Here is a 20,296-nt window from a genome sequence, read left to right as displayed (position 1 = left end):
ACTTTTGCATTGGGATATCCTTAAATTGTGACGATTACAATCACCGTTGAGCAAGGCATCTTCCACCCAAAAAGGTTGCCTCTTAAAGCTTTGGCTTCGTCTTGGATATAGGTGGTACAATCGTAATTGAATGTTTGGGCTGGATGTGAGAGGACCATGTGACGGGGTGAGGTTGTCCCATGTGATGCGACTGATTCTTGGTGGACGGTGCTCGTCTGTTATGGCTCCTCCTGCCACACTGTTTAGGCCGAGACGTAACGCCAGCGCAGGGGACTGGGAATAACCCGACCACCGTGCAATTTTCCGGAGCCCACCGCGGAAAGATGACAGATCTCGCAATGCTCCTGGAAAAGGCCTAAACGATGCACTCGACGTTGCTTCTTCTGCTGTGAAGGCTTCGACATTTCTTCCGATTAACAACACCCCAAATGAACTCCGTCAGAGCAAGTAACGTTAGCAGAAGACCAAGGCGAGTGTCGAGGCCGCGCCCGGTGCAGCCGGAGAGGAACCACCAGGAAAGAGGTAACCTCCATATTAGTCTGGGAGGCGTTAGCGTTGCTCTTTCACTCGTTTAATAATTAGTCTTTCATATATTTGTTTAATTGCTGGAGTGTGTTCGTCACTGTTGTTTCAGATCTGCAGAATGTTAGTTGTTGTTGAAACGACAGGCACCACAAAGCAGGCGTGTACCTCGGCTTGTATTGTCAAGAAATACCGAGGCTTTAGTGTTCCGAGCTGGCATTCAGGCCGCGCTTTGTTTTGCTGTATTTTTTTGTATTCCGTGGGCATTTATTTGCCATTATTTACATTACCGATGTTGAAAAAGTGTGCTGTCCCACCGACTAACGTTTGCGGTGACGGTAAAATGACGAGCTTGATGCCGGGGTTGCTTGTTTCACGAGTGGCAAACGTAGGAAATGGTACACAAAGTGGTTGTCGTAGCATACCCAATGAATCCCAGTCGTATCAGATGCTATTATTAGCATGTTTGGCTAACTAGTTGAACCCAGGTGTTTCATACCAGACCTTATTTTTTATTTATTTTTTTGGGCAATGAAGGAATACAATTTGGGGATTTTATGTCTTCACGACGATGGTTTAATTTGCATTTACAGTAACGTAAATTCACTGCCATGTAGTGGATGAAGTACGTGCTGCGAATGTTAAACGTAAACATTAGCTGGTTGTGCCCACAAGTCTTGTTATTGCTGAAATACGTTTGATAGAGAAAAGAGGCCACTTTCGGTAGTGATATAGTAATAAGGTGCAAGTGGATATCGTTTAACGTCATCTCTCAACTTGGCTGGTGTCATGATGTGATCTCATCAAATATACGGAAGGATCATTCTTGCTCACTAGTCACTGTAACAAGGTGTTTGGCAATTTGTGGCTGCTTTAACTGACCACGATTGGGTTGTTTTGGTGGTTACTAGACCACTAGCCCCGAGCGTCATCTTTGCAACCAGAGCAACAAACAGACAAGGCTTTGCATCTCCCTTCAGGAGTTGCTAACAACTCATCATTTCTTAGCATCTAGCTCTAGGTGAATGCTCTATTTAGGCTTAATTGAATCCCCTTTTTGATGGGATCTGTATTGGTTTCTGGAGCCTACAGAGTAGGTAATTAAATCTTTTTTTTCCCCTTCATCCTTGGTTTTATTATTTTGTACTGTTAAGGACGGATGTCAGAGTACTTAGTGTTTGAATTTACATTGATGTAATGCTTTACTTTTACTTATCTCATATATGTGTATCAATGTTGTGATAGCTGTACTTCACATCTGTCTTTACAAGGCGGTGTTCCTATTCAGGCTTCTATGCTGCTGATTCCGATAGCGATTATCCACGAGTGGCATTGGCCAAACTGTTTCTGACACAGATTGCATGTATTATTAAATGCACACTCTCAAAACACAAAAACCCCACACGGCATGCTTGTTAGTTTTGCGGCGTGCCGGTGCAGTGTTAAGGAAAGTGGGAGGGGACACGATACTGCACACCGGCTGCTTTCTAAAAGTACGGGCTGCAGGTGATCACTTTTTGTGATCACCTATGAAAGGTTATTGATTGGCATAAATCAACTTTTCCATGGAAATTGGTCGATTACTGACCGATTGTTCAGAGTCAATATTATCAATAATGTCTTACATAATGTGTATATTGTTCACTACTCTAAGCTCTATCTCTACCATTTGCAGATGAGGACGTTCCTGCAGATATGGTTGCAGAAGAATCTGGTCCAGGAGCGCAGAATAGTCCATACCAACTTCGAAGAAAGTCTCTGCCCAAGAGAACAGTGTGTCCGACAAAGTCAAACATGGAGGTACAAACGGAAGAAGGAGTGCTCATGCCTCATAAACACACCTTTGTCAACTAATTGTCCCTTTTGATTTGTTCTTCTCATAGGGTGCTTCCACTTCAACCACAGAAAATTTTGGTCACCGACCAAAGCGACCCAGAGTTTCAGGCAAATGTCAAGATATACCATGTAACTATGCACACATTTTTGAGTGGACTGTAGTATTTTTTTATTGACATTTTGAGTCGGGCTAAAATACACTTTAGGCAACTGATTATCAACAAACCTATGTTAGTTTTTCTACATTAACCTGATCACAAGTAAAATAAACAAACAACAAACAATGTGACTTCTTGTAATCAAGTACATATGTATACTCTTTGCCCCGTTATTCCGACTAAATTTGGTTTTTTTTTTTTCCCTTTCCTTTCAGCAGCTCCAGCTGAGCAGTATTTGCAGGAGAAGCTTCCAGACGAGGTGGTGCTAAAGATCTTCTCGTATCTATTGGAGCAGGACTTGTGCCGCTCGGCATGCGTGTGCAAGCGCTTCAGCGAGCTGGCAAACGACCCCATCCTCTGGTGAGTCTCTGGTGGAGCCTTACATAATTTAAAATTTGTTTTGTAACATTGAGTGTCTTAATCCGCTGACATGTTTATATTTTAATGACATTTGCAGACTTTTTTTTCCTGCAATGTTATGTTTGTCACACTAAGGCTTGATACCAAGGTCATGACTTTAATGTACAGATGTACAAATTGCATGATTTTGTCATATTTTGGGCAGTGAGGTTTTGTGGTACTATTTTAGTAACTGGATACAGTGCCACGCTGACAACAGATCTCTTTCTTGTCGCAGGAAAAGACTGTACATGGAGGTTTTTGAGTACACACGACCCATGATGCACCCAGAGGCAGGGAAGTTCTACCAAATAAACCCAGAAGAATATGAGCAGCCAAATCCCTGGAAGGAAAGTTTTCAGCAGCTGGTATGTTGACAGTTCATCAACTTTCTGAATCTTGTTCTTGTCTTTTCTGCGTTTATTAGCAATATTTCAATTTCAGCATTGTGGAACAATTTCATGGTTACATTGAATGGAACCACACAATGTTAAAAAGAAAAATCACTTGTAATATTTCAACTGACACACTTTGTGTAAAAAAATAAATTAATTACAGATGCCTTTTTTTTTTTCCCCCTACTATCATGAAGCATTTTGTGTTTTTGTCATGCGTGCTGCGTTTTATTAGCTAATGTCATGCGAAAGGACAACTTGACAGGCCGCAACTGTGACCTTCCATTTGCAGGGTGTTAGAGGCACACAGTGTTCAATTTCTGTTCCTTTGGGCTACATTAACCTTCAAGGTTTCCTTGAACAAAAACATGTCTGAAATATTTTCTTGATAGCTTCACCTTCACTCGTCTCCATCACATTATCGTCATAGCTCGACAATGTCTTTTGTCAAAGTTCATAACGGCTAAATGTGTGATTATGTATTTGCAGTATAAAGGCGCTCACGTCAAGCCAGGTTATGCGGAACACTTCTACAGCAATCCTGCGAGGTACAAAGGGAGAGATAACATGTTTGTAAGTGGTGAAGTCCAATGTTTCTTGTTCCTTTTCAGTATCTAGAAATTTATCTGACTCCTTTGTTTCCTCCCCCTAAAAGTACTATGACACAATAGAGGATGCCCTTGGAGGGGGCCAGGAGCCCCACTTTGACGGCCTCATATTTGTTCACACTGGTATTTACACAGATGAATGGATCTACATTGAGTCGCCCATCACAATGATTGGTGCTGGTATGCGATCCTTACGTTTTCCATTTTTATTTCTTTTTCATGAGTCTGCTTGCACTCTGGTTTGACCTTTCCCCTCTGTTTGTAGCTCCTGGAAAAGTGGCAGAGAAAGTCATCATTGAGAATACCAGAGACTCCACGTTTGTGTTCATGGAAGGTTCAGAAGACGCCTACGTCGGCTACATGACCATAAGGGTGAGTTGACACGTCGATTTTTGTTGTTGTGTGCCCCGAGTGCAAAGATAAGGTGATAATCAGAATTTTTGTGTCCACTGTAGTTTAATCCTGACGACAAATCCGCCCAGCATCATAATGCACACCACTGCTTGGAGATTACTGTCAACTGTAGCCCAATTATTGACCACTGCATCATACGCAGCACTTGCACAGGTAATTAAGTCTGCTGCTACTTCTTGCTCTGCTTCAAGTGTGTGTCTATACTTTAAACATTCATTGACACCAGTGTTTTGTTTTTTTCGTCAGTGGGGTCGGCGGTGTGCGTTAGTGGCCAGGGTGCTTGTCCCACAATTAAGCATTGCAATATCAGTGACTGTGAAAATGTTGGACTTTACATCACCGACCATGCGCAGGTACTATGCCCCTTCATTCACGTAAGTCTGAATGAACTTCTCAAAATGTTTTGATTGTTTTTCCAGGGAATATATGAGGACAATGAGATTTCAAACAACGCTCTAGCTGGTATCTGGGTAAAGAACCACGGCAACCCAATTATTAGAAGGAATCACATTCACCATGGCAGAGATGTCGGTGTTTTTACGTTTGACCACGGCATGGTAAATTTCACATTTTCAAACACCAAATCCCTGTAAGCGGTCTTTGCAGCACATGGCCGTCGAGGTAAATGTTTTGCTCTGTTTCCAGGGTTACTTTGAGAGTTGCAACATCCATAGGAACCGTATCGCAGGATTTGAGGTGAAGGCGTACGCCAACCCGACAGTAGTGCGCTGTGAGATCCATCACGGCCAGACGGGGGGTATCTACGTGCATGAAAAGGGCCGTGGGCAGTTTATCGAAAATAAGATCTATGCAAATAACTTTGCCGGCGTGTGGATCACCTCTAACAGTGACCCTACAATACGGTCAGTATGGCTGCCTCAGAAACCGCTTCCATAGCTATCTTCCATTGTAGTCTATATGGAAATGTGCTGTGTTTGAATACAGGGGGAATGCTATATTTAATGGCAACCAAGGCGGAGTGTATATCTTTGGCGATGGCCGAGGTCTCATAGAAGGAAATGACATTTATGGGAATGCCTTGGCTGGGATACAGATCAGGACAAATAGCTGCCCGATTGTCAGACACAACAAGATCCATGACGGTCAACACGGTGGCATTTACGTGGTAAGAGATTCTGTCGAGTCTGAAAGTTTCTTATCTTTTAGATGTGTATGCAGTGTTTATTGAGGCACTTGCCTTTTTTTTTTTTTTCCTTTTTCACACAGCATGAGAAGGGACAGGGTGTCATCGAGGAGAATGAGGTGTACAGCAACACGCTGGCTGGAGTGTGGGTCACAACGGGCAGCACGCCGGTACTGCGGAGGAACAGGATACACAGCGGCAAGCAGGTGATTTCTTTTCTGACCACATTTGTGTAGTTTGGAGGTTGTGATACATGGGTCTGACATTTATTTCAAATTCTTAATCTTAAAATTGTCTTTCAAATTTGATTTGGTGAAACGTGCAGAATCGAGATGATGTCCTGTTATGTAATGACCACAGAAAGATAAACATAATCAGCATCTTTTTATCTCTTTTTTTTTTTTTTTTTTTTTCAATAGGCATTAAATGGTCTCTTCATTAGATTCATCACAGTGTTTTCTTTTTGTCAGGTCGGGGTCTACTTTTATGACAACGGCCATGGTGTGTTGGAAGACAATGACATTTACAATCACATGTATTCTGGAGTTCAAATAAGGTTTGTACAAAGACAAATGCTTCACATTACTTTGGTCCATGCAGAGCTGAAATGTGTTCTGAAAGTGATTTTCCCTTCCCTGTCATCACTAGAACTGGCAGTAACCCTAAAATCAGGCGGAACAAAATATGGGGAGGTCAGAATGGCGGTATTTTGGTTTACAACTCAGGTGAGAAGTGGACTTAATCTCGATTCATTTATGATTTATTTGTATTGATTTTTTTTTTTAACCGGTTTGTTTTGCAGGCCTGGGCTTTATCGAGGACAATGAGATCTTTGACAATGCTATGGCAGGAGTATGGATTAAGACAGACAGCAACCCCACCCTGCGAAGGAACAAGATCCATGATGGCAGAGATGGCGGAATCTGCATATTTAATGGAGGAAGAGGTAACTATGTTGACATGAATCACCGGAGTTGGGATATGAATCACTGGAGTTGGCCAATTCACAAATTAACAGATTTCTCTGTGTTGTATTTTCTCCACTATTCGTTGAAGCGCTCATCGCAATTGGTGTTAAGGAAGTATTGTTGATACATTTGAAGATTTTTGTATCTGGAGACAGGTTGTTTAGCCGTTTGTTGCAGCTAACCTGTGTGCATTGTAGTTGGCTGCTAATCCATTCTATTCTCACTGTTAATATTGGTGATACAACATATTTTATGATTGTAGTTCTTGGAATTTATTTTCTGCTTGAAAAGTTTGTGTGAGTGAGCAGAGTATTTGATTAAAGTATGTAAATTGACATTTGTCTTTCTTCCCTCAGGTTTGCTTGAGGAAAATGACATCTTCAGAAATGCCCAAGCAGGCGTCCTCATCAGCACCAACAGTCACCCCGTCTTGAGGAAAAATAGAATATTTGACGGCTTTGCCGCAGGTAGGTTGATCTGAAATCCAGGAACGAGTGTCGTGACAGTGTTGAAATAGTTTGTTTTCGCCAGGTATCGAGATCACCAATCACGCCACAGCGACTTTAGAGGGCAATCAGATCTTCAACAATCGCTTCGGAGGACTTTTTCTAGCATCTGGTGTCAACGTTACGATGAAAGGTGCTAACTTGGACCGACAAACCTTCATGGACCTACTGTTGTCAAATGACAATTGTCCTCTTTATTCTCCTGCAGATAACAAAATAATGAACAATCAAGATGCCATTGAAAAGGCGGTGAGCAGAGGTCAGTGCCTGTACAAGATTTCAAGTTACACCAGCTATCCAATGCACGATTTTTACAGGTAACTTCATGTTAGAGAACCTGATAACCATGTCAACTCGCTGTCTTTGTTTTGACTTTTCACGGCTACCGTTTGGCTCGCCACAGGTGCCACACCTGTAACACAACAGATCGCAACGCCATCTGTGTGAATTGCATCAAGAAGTGCCACCAGGGACACGATGTGGAATTCATCAGACACGATCGGTGAGTGTGCACAGCACTATTCATGAATCATTGGATGAGAGTTCTTTCTCCAACACAGTTGTAAACCTAGCATCTTTTACGATCCAATAGCTAAACAACGCTGCAATTCTGTCATTGTGATTTATCCTTTTCCCATCTCGTCACTCGTAGGTTCTTCTGCGACTGTGGTGCGGGGACGCTATCAAATCCTTGCACGTTAGCCGGAGAGCCGACCCACGACACAGACACCCTCTACGACTCCGCGCCTCCTATAGAATCCAATACGCTACAGCACAACTGAGCCCCAGACCACGAGCCCAGTCGCGCTTCAGCAGTAATGGATGCTCGGGACCGCAGCGGAGGAAGAGGAAAGCCCAATTTAAATATAGACTCTCACAGAGCATTTACAATGGGGGAAAAAAAAAAAAAAAGACTTGGACATAAGATGCCTAGCTTTTTCTGTTTATTTTATAAAAACAACAAAAAAGTGACATGAATTGAAAAAGATGTAAGAGGGCTTTGTGGGTACATCATGTTTCCCAAATGAGTGACAATGACAATTGGGGTAGGGGATCGTCAACTTGGAGGGTGAGGGAAAAAAAAAAAAGAAAAAGCAGTCATGTAGAAACATGTTGCAAAAAAGACATTACGTTCTGGTGGAGTAAATGGCCCTAAAAGTCACAATGCTTCCATCGCTGGATCACCGAGCTCCTCATACGTTACGTATGAGAATTTATGAACTAGCACTTCCGCCGCCCACAACATCCAACTCAAATGTTTGATTTTAATGCTTTTTTGTGTAGTTTTGTATTTTCATGCAAAAATATTACTGTACTTGAATGTCTTTATTTTATTATGTGTTTTTTGTTTTGTTTTTGTTGGTTATTCTACCCCAGAGTTGCTGTAATTATACTCATGTCGCAGTATCTAACTTCTTTCTGTGAAAGAGATCCGAGAAATGAGAGGGAAACACTAAGCAGTTTCTCCTGCAACACTGGCACATTTGCAACACAAAGACTGAATTGTACTTTCACAAGACTTGTATTACTTCAATGTATTCACCCCCCCCCCCCATCTAATGAACTGTTAAGGGGTATCTGTGTATTTGTAGGACTCTTAATTAGATAAAACTAAAAAGACACGTCTGTTCTCTTCTTTTGACGCACTCATGGCTGTCTGACAACTGTCTATGCCACCCTGTAGTTTTAATAGCTTCATTATTTCTACTTAATTGGGTCTCATGTCTTGTGAAATCCTTTTCAGTCACCTCCCTCCGCCCACTTTTGTCAATGTTGCAGGAAAAGTCAATAGGCTTTTTTACTCCATTAAAGCTAAGACCAGTATCTACATACAGCACTATATAATTTCATTATCCCTCCCCCAATTCATGTGTACTGGTGATTGTGGGTTCTAATTCAGACTGAAATGTATGCATGTATCATAACATCTAGACTTAATATATTGTGAAGTATTCAATAACCGTTATGTAGGCGCTAGCTTGAATTAAAAGGGTTTAATTTCCTAGGTGAACATTGTCTTTTTTTTTTTTTTTTAAATAAACTTTATTAGATCACGACAGTAGTGTTTTTTTTTTTTTTCTCCTTCAGAACAAAACGTGGGTTGTAATTGGTATATTTTGACAAGTGTGAGCACCATGTCTGAAAGTAAGCCACATTGTCACAAAAGTAACGTGACAGCATATGCAAATGCACAAAAAGGAGGACAGTGCACTTGTCTGTGAATGTAGAGTTGTCAAACTAAAGCAAAGTGAGACAGAACTGGCCCAAAATACAAATTTCCAAATTACATGGATTGAATCTTCTGAACAAGCGTGGCAAAGTGGGTCTTATCCTGTGTGGGGTCTTCAGCAAACTGGCAGAGCTTCCTGTTAAGAATAGAGAGACATCACGATGAGCTTTAGAACAACAAAAAAATCACTCTGGGAACATACCTGAAAAGTCTAAGACTGATGATCCTCTCCTCAAACTCTTTGGCCTTTTTGTGCCCGGACTGAATGACAGTTTCTGGTAGGCTGGCAAGTCGAGCAGCGTTGAAGCCATAACTCTTGGGACACGGCCCGGAAATGAATTTGTAGAGGAACGTAATGGTCTCTTGGCTTGGATCCTCACATTCGTTTTCCACCATGCATGCCTTAATGAGATGCATTGCAGAAAACAATTCAGTGATAAACTACAATGTGCGTACAAATTCAATCTAGGACCCTCAAGTGAACATACGTACCATATGGCCAAGGCGCACCGCCGGGTTGTTGGCATAGTCCTCCACTAGGGAGTGGTAATGTGTCGAGAAGAGGGTGCGACAGCAGATTTTTTCGGCAAGTTCCTTCACAACTGCGCAGGCGATAGCCGTGCCGTCGTACGTGGCCGTGCCCCTTCCTGCCCACGGTACGACCGAACGGTTAGACAATTGCATGTAAAAAAAAACAAAAAAAAACTAAAGCATCAGGACGAGTGAACATGTACCTAATTCATCCAGAAGCACGAGCGAGTGTTTGGTGGCATGGTGCAGAATACACGCAGTCTCGCTCAACTCAACGAAAAAGGTGCTCTCTCCTATAACGGACAAGAGGATGAATAGAAACTCAGATCACGGAAGCGCACCTCTCCTCTCTTTGCTCGTTCACCAGCCATGATGCGATCCGAAGCGCCGAGCCGAGTGAAGACTCGATCGACCGGCGTGAAGCGCAGACTCTCGGCAGGTACGAAGCATCCCAGTTGAGCGAGCACCATCACAAGTCCGCACTGCAGGCGATATGTATTAATAATACGGTACGAACAAAAACAGTGTGACATCTCGGGATTAAAAGACATTTCAAATTTTGCTTTAGGAAAAAAACTGTTCATTAAATGACTCCATGAATGACCCACCTGTCTCATGAGAGTGGACTTGCCGCCCATATTGGGTCCTGTGACGAGGACACACGGGGCATGATTATTTTGATCATCGCCATCCTTGTTACCTCCGGGGCAGCCAATATAGATGTCATTTGGGATGAAGTCGTCGCCAAAAAATGTCTTGGTAACACACGGGTGACGAGAACCGGTGAGTTCGAGGAAGGGTGCCATTTGTTCATCGCCATCTGGGAGAACAACTTGTGGCCGAGCCATTGGTCCATCTCCTCCCTGGCTGTAGCGTAATAAGGCCAACAGAACATCTGAAAACAAATGACTATTAGTTGAGGTAAAACTTAAAAACCCCGTTTATCGTTGGAGTCAAACCTCAGCTTGCGAATGTCACATGACCAAATTCAGAAAACAGGAAAGCCATAATTGATGAGTCTTGAGCAAGTCATGACATTTTCAGTCCACCCAATAAAACGAATAAAAACAGGTGGACCTTTGCTCTCTGATTCATATTCCAGCAATGCCATATTAATCAAAATTCCATGTTTACAACCAGTGGGGAAGCATTGAGCATATTATTGTCAAGAATTGTTTTGATTTCACTTCCCGCTGGTAAAATCAGATTTCTTCACAAATAGAGTTGCTCATAAACTAAGGCTTGACTTTTAAACCGGGGGTGGGGAAATTGTATTGGAACGTCGCTGAGGAAATTTATTCATGAAATGTTTATTACCAAGCACTGCCATGCACTCCACTGCAGTCTTCCAGTTGCTGTAGTTCTTGTCAAAGTTGTAGAAGAGCCTCCTCATGCAGTCTTTCAGGGCAGCATCTCGCTTCTCTTCAAATCCTTGTAACTCGGAAAATAGCTGCTCAGACTCCGTGGTCACGTACCGCTTCCAGCCTTTCTTGGTTGACTTCACCTGGTACTCTTCTGGAATATTCCTTTCAGAGACGCTGTCGGGCACCTCCATCTGAAAGCGATTTCTCCCGGTGCCCCAGTACGCCATCTTCTTGCAACCGATTCGCTTTTTCTGTCGGTCCAGATAATCCTGTAGTTTTTGATCGCAACTCTTGATTCCGAGAAGAGCCTGATCATATTCGGGGTCGAAGCCCTCTTTCGGGGTAATGACACCCGTGTTTCGTGCTTTTTGGTGGTCAAAGGCCGTCTCCCAGCGCTTGAGTTCGACAGAGAGGTCAGGAAAGAGCCCGCCGCTGTCATTTTGAAGACTTACCACTTGACAGAGTAACTTGGACCGAAAGTCGGCAGCAACCGATGCGAAGACATTGACGATCTCTTGCATGGTTTGGAAACCTTCGAGGGCTGAAAGAAAATCGGCTATTTTTCTCTTGCTGTAAGTGACCTCCTCGTAGAGAACCGCTCTGCTGTCCGGGTGGTTCTGATCCTTCAGCGGTGTGCCGATGCTGTGAACTTTACTCAGGAGGCGTTCCAAATCGGGGAGCTTCTTAAGCAGCTCCGAAACTTCGGACACTTGCCCTTGACAAGCCATGAGGTCCTCCAGTGCATCTAGTCTGTCCTCGATGGCAGTTGGGTTACACAGAGGAGCGCAGAGCCACTGCTTGAGCAGGCGCTTTCCAAACGCACTGGTGCAGGTGTCCAGGCGCTCCAGCAGCGTTCCCTCTGTACCTCCGGAACCATTTTGAAATATCTCCAGGTTTGCCAGAGTCACTCCGTCCAGGACCATGCGCTGGCGAGTCCGAGCAAAGAAACTTTTCTCTCCGGCGGCTTTCTCCATTTCAACATCGACAGGGATGTATTCTTCGAAGTTGGCCATGGAGAGCAACTCCTGGTCTACGAGACACTTCTTCAAGTAGAAGATGCACGCACCCAACGACGAGAGCGCCAGTTCGTAACCCTCCTTGGGGGTGAGACCGAGCGAATCGCTGTCAGAGCTCATTTTTTTAAGAACAGCAGGTAGAAAATGTGTGCCCTGGTCCTTTCCTGCACTCTCTCTGAAGTAGTCTTCATCTGACAACTTTTTCAGAGTGGTCTGAGCATCCCAGAACTGCGAGCTTGCATTCAGTCCCTCCTGCAGCGCCGACGACAGGGAAGCCTTGAGTATCTTGCGCGTTTCGACCGATGGGTTCCCCTTTTCGAAAAGTACTTCGGCAGGGGCAAAGTGCGCTATCAGGGTGCGTAGACGTGAACAGTGGCGGTCGTCTGGAAACTGACCGACGTGGAAGAGGCCAACAGAGGTGTCTACAAAGCAGACTCCATAGGTGCGGCTACACCATCCCTTCCCTTCATCTTCGGGTTTCTCCTTTAAACTTAGCAGGAACTTGCTCTGACTCTCAGATGGGGTGCCGTCCAACACGCTGTACGTCTGGGTACCTCGGGTTATGATCCGGCACACTTCTCTCTTCACGACGCGGTCAAACTTAGTGGGCTTGACCAGAGTCTTACATCGCGCTTCCATCATCTCTGGGGTCTCGGTTTGCTCCACACGTGTCACTTTGTAGCCCTTCTGGACCAGTACGTCTGAGAAGCGTGCAAAGCCGATTTCTGGAAAGCCAGAGTGAGCCCAGGTCCCTTTCATAAACGTCAATCCGAGCTCATTGACTCCGATCACAGCATCCATGTGGTAGAGTTCGTAGAACTTGCCAACCTTATAGAAAATCACAGTGTCGAACATCCGGGCTTTGATAAGCCACCACTGACGCATACCGGGAGTATTCCGGTTGGTGAAGTCTTCCGGCACATACAGGGTGGTAGGATCATATCCTTCGTCGGTCACTTTCCGCCTTTGACCGTCTTTCCTCTTGTGATCCTGCAACCACTCCAGCTTCTCGTGGTCCCACATTGTGGATCCATCTGTGCCTGATCCGCTGGCCTGGCTTTCAAAGTTGTCAGGGGCAGAGAAGGCAGATAAACGAGACTTTGTGTCGCCAGATGTAGATGCCCGAGGTCGTTTCGATGCACTAGAAGGGATACTGATTATCTTTGGCTTTGTCGTCGCGGGCTTCTCCACGGGACGTTTACGTTTTACAGGCTTAACTGGGCTTTCCGTTTCAGACTCTTGTGTGCGCTCTGCTTCTTCAACCTCACTGCTTACCGTGGCTTCTTCCTCATCATCCTCACTGCTGCTAGCGGCTTGCTCAGGTTTGAATTCATCCTCAGAATCCTCACTTTCTGAAGCCACGATTATACGGCGGCGCTTGGCTTTGTTTCCATTCGTCCGGGTTGGATGCAGACTGACTTTTGATGACTTTAATTCTTCATTTTTCGCTTGATCCTCATCACTGCCCTCGCTGTCAGTCACTGTCGTTTGATCAAGCTGTTGGCATTTAAAAAAAAAAACACATGCACATTATTACATGGAAAGACAAGTTACATTACTGTTGGTCCATTTACATCAAATTAGTCCAAATATTGAATGAAATGGTGTCACCTCCATTTCTTCTTCTTCCTCATCTGATGGATCTGTGCAGAGAGGCATCTTTAATCGTTTTTCTGGGCTATCAAACAAGACTTTGTCTGCAAGCTCCATTGCATGGCGGATTTTAGGCTTCCCACTAAAAAACAATCCTCCGCTTTTAGCATCACTACTATCAGAACCTGCAACACAAATGAGAAGACATTCCACATCAATTGCTAGAGGCCCAAGATTCATTAAGTAATTTGAGTAATGGCTAACCACGGTACTCTCTGATGTATTTGGTGCTGACCCATCCCCGTGTGGGCGGTTCATCAAAAAAGTGGACATGGATGCGCTGGGCCCGACCACGGCCTCGCATCTGCTGGCCGCTCAGAGGTTGAGGTACCACCATGCATGGCCACCATGGGTGCCCCTCCAACTTTCCCCACACAAGGGACCCTGCACTGAATGAACATGTGGTGCTCCTGAAAACAAAAGATGACATCCCAAAAATGATTCCAGAATAGACAATCATGTCATTCAATAAATCAATAACCATAACCTGAGGGCATCGTATGTAAGAATAGAGAATACATTCAGTCACAATGTAAAAGAATTCATTTACTAAACACACACAAACTATCGTTGAATTAAGCAAGATTAACTCACGCGTCTTTTGCTGTTGACGCTTTGTCGCCGAACAGTTGTTTGAATCCTCCTTTTGCATTCTTAACAAAACTCTTTGATTTGGTTTTGGTGGTCTTGCTCGAGAGTAGTTTAGCTTCTTCTTTTGGAGAAGAGTTGGACTTGTCGACGGAGGACGGCAAGTCGGCCTCTGTCGGGTGAGCACTGGGCTTCGGCTTGGACACCGGTGGAGGAGATTTGGAGAAGAAATTTAAAAGTGAGCTTTGCTTCGCCATGACAGATTCTAGTTTGTGACAACTCTTAGCTATTGCTTAGCTATTGAGCTACCGACGCCATGAACAGGAAACAACATGCACCTCTTGTTTTCGCGGGAAAATCACACGCGTCAGAAGGAAGGCGCGACTACAACCTTGGTCATCCAATGACAATCGAGTACTGGAATATCACGTGGTACAAACGTCACCGGGACCGCCCAATAGAATAGCGCCTGGCATCAACTAGTGGTGATAAATGCGAATTGCAAGCATGGCGGCTGTCATGTGACGCCTGAAAAGAAACATTCATAAAATAAATCAGCTGTTTTCTCCACCCAGAAATATAAATACCTCGATGCAAGCACATTAACCAGAAAATGAAGAAAATCACACAATGGTACTGATACATCACTTGGATCTGTTCTTGCATGCCAAATAATAAATCAAAATAAAATAGACCTACAGTAGGCTGCAGTACAGTATGTGTTTTTTTCCGTAATAATAATCGACTTCCACAAGAGGGCAGTATAATAATAATACTGTAAAAGACAAGCTTTGTTGTGGAAAAAAAATCTGAGCTGCAACAAGAGCTGTTATGCTTTTTCTTTTGCATACTTAATATAACCACAAAGGGAAAGTCGACCAATTAATAATTTGGGCATTTCTAGCCTGAGCATTGGAGCATAGATGTACACTTTGTTTCCAGGACTAGTCTGTTGTCCACTTGAGTAATGTAATGGTACAGCACTTGACCTTTGGTGCAACCCGGGTAAATCTTCTGTGAGGTTACCAGGGTCAAGGGTGACTGCAAATTGTCTGCAGCCTCTTATTCCTCTGACACAGCCACCAGGTGAGCATTCCCAGCAAAATACCCAGACAGACATCTAAATTGTGGCAGAGGCTATGTGTGGGTGTCATCTAATTAAGAAAGGATTATGGAACCTTACATAGAGGTTGTTTCTTGACGCTGCATTTAGTAACATTCACAAAGTCTTATTATCTCACTGCTTTCATGGTAGGGGTAAACATAAATTGACTGCCATGTGTCACACAAAACAAATACTTTTAATTAATTTTATGCAGCTATGAAGACTGAAGCGCATAGATAATACAGCTGTTCATATACACCATATAAAAAAATAACAAAGTATGTCTCACAGCCTTTGTAGCTGTATTTTACTACAGACACAAAATAAAGTGGTTGCAGTTTTTTCATTGGGGCTTCAAGGATTCTTTTCTGTATTTCTGTTTTGTTGGATTAGGATGATAAGTATTTTAACCAGTAAAATAGTACTCATTCTTAATCTTAATAAAATGATAATGGTATTTGGTATTAGCTGAGCCCCAGACCAAAAACTTAAATGACAATATTCGTCGTAAAAATTATGCTTGAGCAAATTGGCAAATTAATGAATAGGTAAATGAAGGTCAACTTGTTATTATTCACTGTTAATTCATGTGCTATTTCTACTTGCCCTCTTCATTACAGACAAAAACAGCTGTAGGCTCCAATGCACTCAAGCTGCATTAAGTGTATTTACACTCAGAGCACGTATATATTATTTTCTGAGCTACACCTCCGTGTGAAATGATTTAAATAAACTGGGCAAGCGGAGAAAGGAAAACTCCTGGCTGATCTTAAATGTGATCTATTAAATTGCACTAAGAATATTTGTATGCAAAAGAAAAATCTGTTAATGTACATCACAAATTAGATTTCCAGAGCGTCATTGAAATTCCTTGCATCTCTCATTGACAGAATGGAAAGTAGTGTAAACATTGGCTCACTTGTGATTTATTGCAGCTTGTGAACAACTTAGTGCCCTTACCTGTCATATTAATGAGAACAACATTGTTGTGAAGAACACATTATCCAGCAAATTTCAACGTAGTGGAGCTTCAAAAAACAATATGCATAAATAGACTTTCTTACTGAGTATTTTGCAATGATCTTGGAGCACCAGGAGGTGGAATTTCTTCTAGTACTGTTTTTGTGAAGTGTAAAAGGGATAAAGTTGCTGAGAGAGCACAAGTTTACGTGGAATGAATATATGTGCCAAATCCTTAACCTTAACCCTGTTGAGGGGCACTTTGTCATACTCTGGTAGTATGATCTCAGAGACATTTTTTAAAAATTCCAATCATAATTCAAAGGATGAGAAAAAACATAACTGATTTGCTAACAAACAATTGTAACTCTAGATTTGACGTGTTTTCATTTAGAATTGTATGTCTTCATTAAGCTCGAACACAATCTAATTGATGCACATCATTCTTGCAACCGACCATTTTCCATCTGAAATGGACATAAACACAATCCAACGCCAAAGTGGGACAGTTACAAATGGCGGCACTACGGTCTAGTCAGCAGATTAGACACCATCAGAAAAATTGTTCCTTTGTGAAGAGACACATTGAGATGAAGGGGTGTAGTGAAATAACCCTTGCTATATATACTATTGTCTCCGCAGTGCTGAATAGGCAATTTTCTCCCATGTGAAAGTGTATTTTGCTGCAGTGTTAGGAAGAAAAAAAAAAATGCTTGCCACTCCCACAAACAAAGCAGGAACATGTGACCATATTGCACCAATGTGTTGAAGATCTTCCACAGCCATTTACCAGAGTCATGCTTTTAATGCACACATGAAAGTTTTTTGTTTGTTTGGTACAGATAACACCAAACTAATTGAAATTTTGTCTATTTCTCCATTTCATATGAGTGAGAGTGGGTGTCCGAAGCTGAAAGTTTTTCCTCTCCAGCCTGATCAGTATTCATCCAACTTTATCTGATTCAAACCGCCCCAAGGTTTTATTGCATTTGAAGCTGGCTGCCTTTGAAGAATTTATGCAACAATAAACACCTCACGATGCCGATCAGAGGAAGAGATCATAATGTATTTCATTTGCTGAATTGGTGAGTTTCCCTTATCTATTAACTCCTCTCTCCTCCCTATCTATCCCCACGATAATTGAAAGAGCAGATGTCAGAAGGTAATTGGCTCATTACTCTCTGGCTGCTCAGTCCGTTTACATGTAAATGTCTTGTTTCCACATGACTTCTTATTTTTACTTTATCTTGCCTACTGTAAGAACTCTCACCAGGTACCAAGATTTTCAAGGTCATTGGTTTTAAAAGTTTGCCATTTTTACTTTTTTGTAAAAGTTTTAAGCACACTGGAAACTCATTAGACCCTTTGACTTTCAGGCCTCTTCATGGAGATATTGAAAAACTGCTGAGTTGACTTTGCCCCCGCTCCAATCATGTTCAATATTAACACAAAAAAGTGAAAAATAAAAAAAGCCCAAAATGATGGGTTTTACACAGAGGCTATATTGCGATCATTTCTCTTGTGCTATGGCTCTTAAAATCCATCAGAAGGCAAAATAAACTGCCGAGTCGACTTTCTCTCCATCGTCACGTCGGTGTTATTTAAGACTGGCTTTAAAAAAAGTAAAAGGTGGTAAAATGGTGGCTTATACAGAAGTATGAAAGGGGCTGCACTGACACACCCTGCCTCTGCTGTGAAAGAGGAAAAATTGACATCACCATTGGTACAAATCCAACAAAAGAGATTATTGTGTGAAAGTGCTACATTGCTCTGATATTATGCCTGTCACCCTCCCACTCCCGACCCTACGTAAAAAAAAAAAGCCAGGGCTTTTATAATGAGACCCTTTGGCCATTTTAAATGTATTGCTTGGATTGTTCGGCTTGACAAGCTTTTACGAAGAGAAGATAATTCTTAACAGCTTGCATTCTAATCACTTGTGATTATCTTAATATAAAGATGTACGGTATTCCAGACTACCACGACTGTGTGGTACATTCTGGTACTAACAAACAAACTTCTCTGCATCCAGAAAGCAATGTTGTAGTCAAGCTAAACCAATAGTGGCAATACAGCAACGCAGCGAGAAGAGAAATGCTGGAACCCAAAGGAAACAATTCCGCCTGCTTTGGGATCAAATAATCACGGAGAGTACTTTACCCTCAGCCCAGAGAAGGGGAAAAAAAAGTCATTTTAAGTCGATATTTTTTATTCCTCAGCTCATCTCTTCATTAGAGATGAGCTGAATGATTTTTTTTTTCGGTTGTGCAGAATTTTTTTTTATGAATAATCAGGTTCTGGAAAATGATATTACTGGAAAATGTCAGCGAGCATCAATTTGTTTCTTTGAAAATATCCACTTAGATGACCACCGTCACGTTGTGGGACACTTCATCTGCAGACTCCTTTTAAAATCCCCAGCATTATGATAATATATGCTCATCCACATTATTTGCCGATTAGAATGATTTTCTTAACAAATGCAACTACAGAGTCCTTCTTTATGACTAAAATTATAACAGGCCCATTACGGAAGAATCGAGCCAACACGCTTTCCCCATTAAACTTTTTGTTCCAATTGTAAATAAAAAATTTACAACATAAGATGTATCTGTTGTGCAGCAATTTAGGCACATTGCACCACAGTGTGATGCAAAGTTAAACAAGTCATATTTTGGCCAATTTTTGAGTCAAATGGACTTTACTTTTGTTGAGGCTTATCCTGGCAATGATGCAAAGAAATGTCAAATATCAAAAGTCTGTTATATTCATTCATATTACACCATTTTCATCTTTTAATCTTATCTTCAAGATCAGATCTCAAACTGATCATCACAAGATAGTCAACAATATAAGATAGCAAAGATAAATTTAAAAAAGTAAATGATCTGAAAAAATTAAGTGGCGACATAATACTTATGTAGCATCTGGGACAATTAAAAGCCAAACCTGAATTAAAATCAAAAGGCAAATTTTGTTTTAACTGTTCGTGATGTGCAACAACCAATTACCGAGTGGCGTTACAGATTATTATTTGTGACTTAACTTTGTTGGAAGCTGACTCAATGTTTATTCATGGAAAAAAAAAAAATGTTGATCTGACATTATCTCAAACATTTCCAATTGATAAGCTTAATGACAGATCTCGTGAATTACATGGAGGGGGGAAAAACAGGAAGGAGTTTATTCATTAATGAACTTTATGCCGCAATGAGTCATTTTTCAGTAATTAGTCACTAAACATGCCAGGCATGATAACATTACAGAAATATATGTATATTAAATAGTGTGGCCAGGAAAGCAAATATGTTTAGATAGTAAAGCTTCAGCCAAAGTCAATTTTTCGGAGTCATTAAACCAAAATATGATGAATGTGTGCCTTACAAAATGGTCTGTTCATATAAAATAATGATTCGAGCGCGGGCTCATTGAACATAGTTTCCTTTTAAGAGTTTGGACACCATAAATTCTTTTACATATAAAGATTCCCAATCAAGTGGAAAAACAAAGAAACCTCACTGGGTAGCGGTGCTTAATGAAACCCAATAGCATAGGTCTTACGTTTAATTACATAAATATAAAATTACAATCATTGGTATAAATGTGCAACTCGCAAACATAATTTCATTTGCATACATGAAGGGGCTGAGGTGTAAATTTCAATGTCAATAGAACCAGACGGAGTCAGTAAATTAATGAATCACACACATTTAACAGAAAGAGTTACCGGATGATTTCATTGGCTCCGTGCCATCAGAGAAGTACTTGCTTAGCCTTTGTCGTCTCTGATAATCAAGTGCCAGGTCAAAAAGCTACATCACAAGCGACCAAACAAGCAATACATCATTCTGATACGGAGATGTTTCCCTGCCCGCTGCTTTGTGTACTCCAATGAATCC

At 42.1% G+C, this 20,296-nt stretch overlaps 2 protein-coding genes across 5 annotated transcripts; one reads left to right on the top strand and one right to left on the bottom strand.

Moving 5' to 3' along the window:
• Window positions 1–77: 77 nt before the first annotated feature.
• On the top strand, window positions 78–9,002 carry fbxo11a (F-box protein 11a). Of its 4 annotated transcripts, none has more exons than XR_015067369.1 (22): window positions 78–522; window positions 2,198–2,322; window positions 2,406–2,487; window positions 2,732–2,876; window positions 3,154–3,283; window positions 3,800–3,883; window positions 3,966–4,098; window positions 4,184–4,290; window positions 4,374–4,485; window positions 4,579–4,685; window positions 4,752–4,889; window positions 4,978–5,195; window positions 5,278–5,458; window positions 5,560–5,682; window positions 5,947–6,032; window positions 6,125–6,201; window positions 6,279–6,422; window positions 6,801–6,911; window positions 6,976–7,083; window positions 7,159–7,209; window positions 7,354–7,452; window positions 7,603–9,002. XR_015067369.1 is itself a non-coding variant. In XM_085921740.1 (22 exons), the coding sequence occupies exons 1-22, from the start codon at window positions 429–431 to the stop codon at window positions 7,730–7,732; spliced, it is 2,640 nt and encodes an 879-aa protein (XP_085777866.1). In that variant the 5' UTR covers window positions 80–428; the 3' UTR covers window positions 7,733–9,002. The 4 variants fall into 4 exon arrangements, 3 of the variants coding, with proteins under 3 accessions (XP_085777864.1, XP_085777866.1, XP_085777865.1); XM_085921740.1 differs by having other exon boundaries at window positions 80–522; window positions 2,735–2,876; window positions 7,159–7,267; XM_085921739.1 differs by having other exon boundaries at window positions 81–522; window positions 7,159–7,267.
• Window positions 7,350–14,721, bottom strand: msh6 (mutS homolog 6 (E. coli)). Its single transcript, XM_085921737.1, has 10 exons — window positions 14,339–14,721; window positions 13,949–14,154; window positions 13,703–13,869; window positions 11,029–13,588; window positions 10,320–10,606; window positions 10,076–10,193; window positions 9,915–10,004; window positions 9,673–9,827; window positions 9,383–9,582; window positions 7,350–9,316 (listed from the first exon to the last, which is right to left on the bottom strand). Exons 1-10 carry the CDS (start codon window positions 14,587–14,589, stop codon window positions 9,235–9,237), a joined length of 4,116 nt encoding a protein of 1,371 aa, XP_085777863.1. The 5' UTR covers window positions 14,590–14,721; the 3' UTR covers window positions 7,350–9,234.
• Between the last annotated feature and the right edge of the window lie 5,575 nt (window positions 14,722–20,296).

This window comes from Syngnathus leptorhynchus, chromosome 10 (genome assembly GCF_054491065.1).
Source record: "Syngnathus leptorhynchus isolate UIUO chromosome 10, UIUO_Slep, whole genome shotgun sequence".
Taxonomy (NCBI): domain Eukaryota; kingdom Metazoa; phylum Chordata; class Actinopteri; order Syngnathiformes; family Syngnathidae; genus Syngnathus; species Syngnathus leptorhynchus.
Note: the sequence above shows the minus strand (reverse complement) of the source record. Positions and strands in the feature narration are given on the sequence as shown.

Bases quoted from the DNA above. Each gene is read 5' to 3' on its own strand.
- fbxo11a (XM_085921738.1), top strand. From the start codon at position 429: ATGAACTCCGTCAGAGCAAGTAACGTTAGCAGAAGACCAAGGCGAGTG. The intron at 2,323-2,405 runs GTACAAACGGAA...TTCTTCTCATAG, and splicing joins CGACAAAGTCAAACATGGAG to GGTGCTTCCACTTCAACCAC. The intron at 4,291-4,373 runs GTGAGTTGACAC...TGTCCACTGTAG, and splicing joins TCGGCTACATGACCATAAGG to TTTAATCCTGACGACAAATC.
- msh6 (XM_085921737.1), bottom strand. From the start codon at position 14,589: ATGGCGAAGCAAAGCTCACTTTTAAATTTCTTCTCCAAATCTCCTCCA. The intron at 9,583-9,672 runs GTACGTATGTTC...CATCTCATTAAG, and splicing joins CGGTGCGCCTTGGCCATATG to GCATGCATGGTGGAAAACGA. The intron at 9,317-9,382 runs GTATGTTCCCAG...TATTCTTAACAG, and splicing joins ATCAGTCTTAGACTTTTCAG to GAAGCTCTGCCAGTTTGCTG.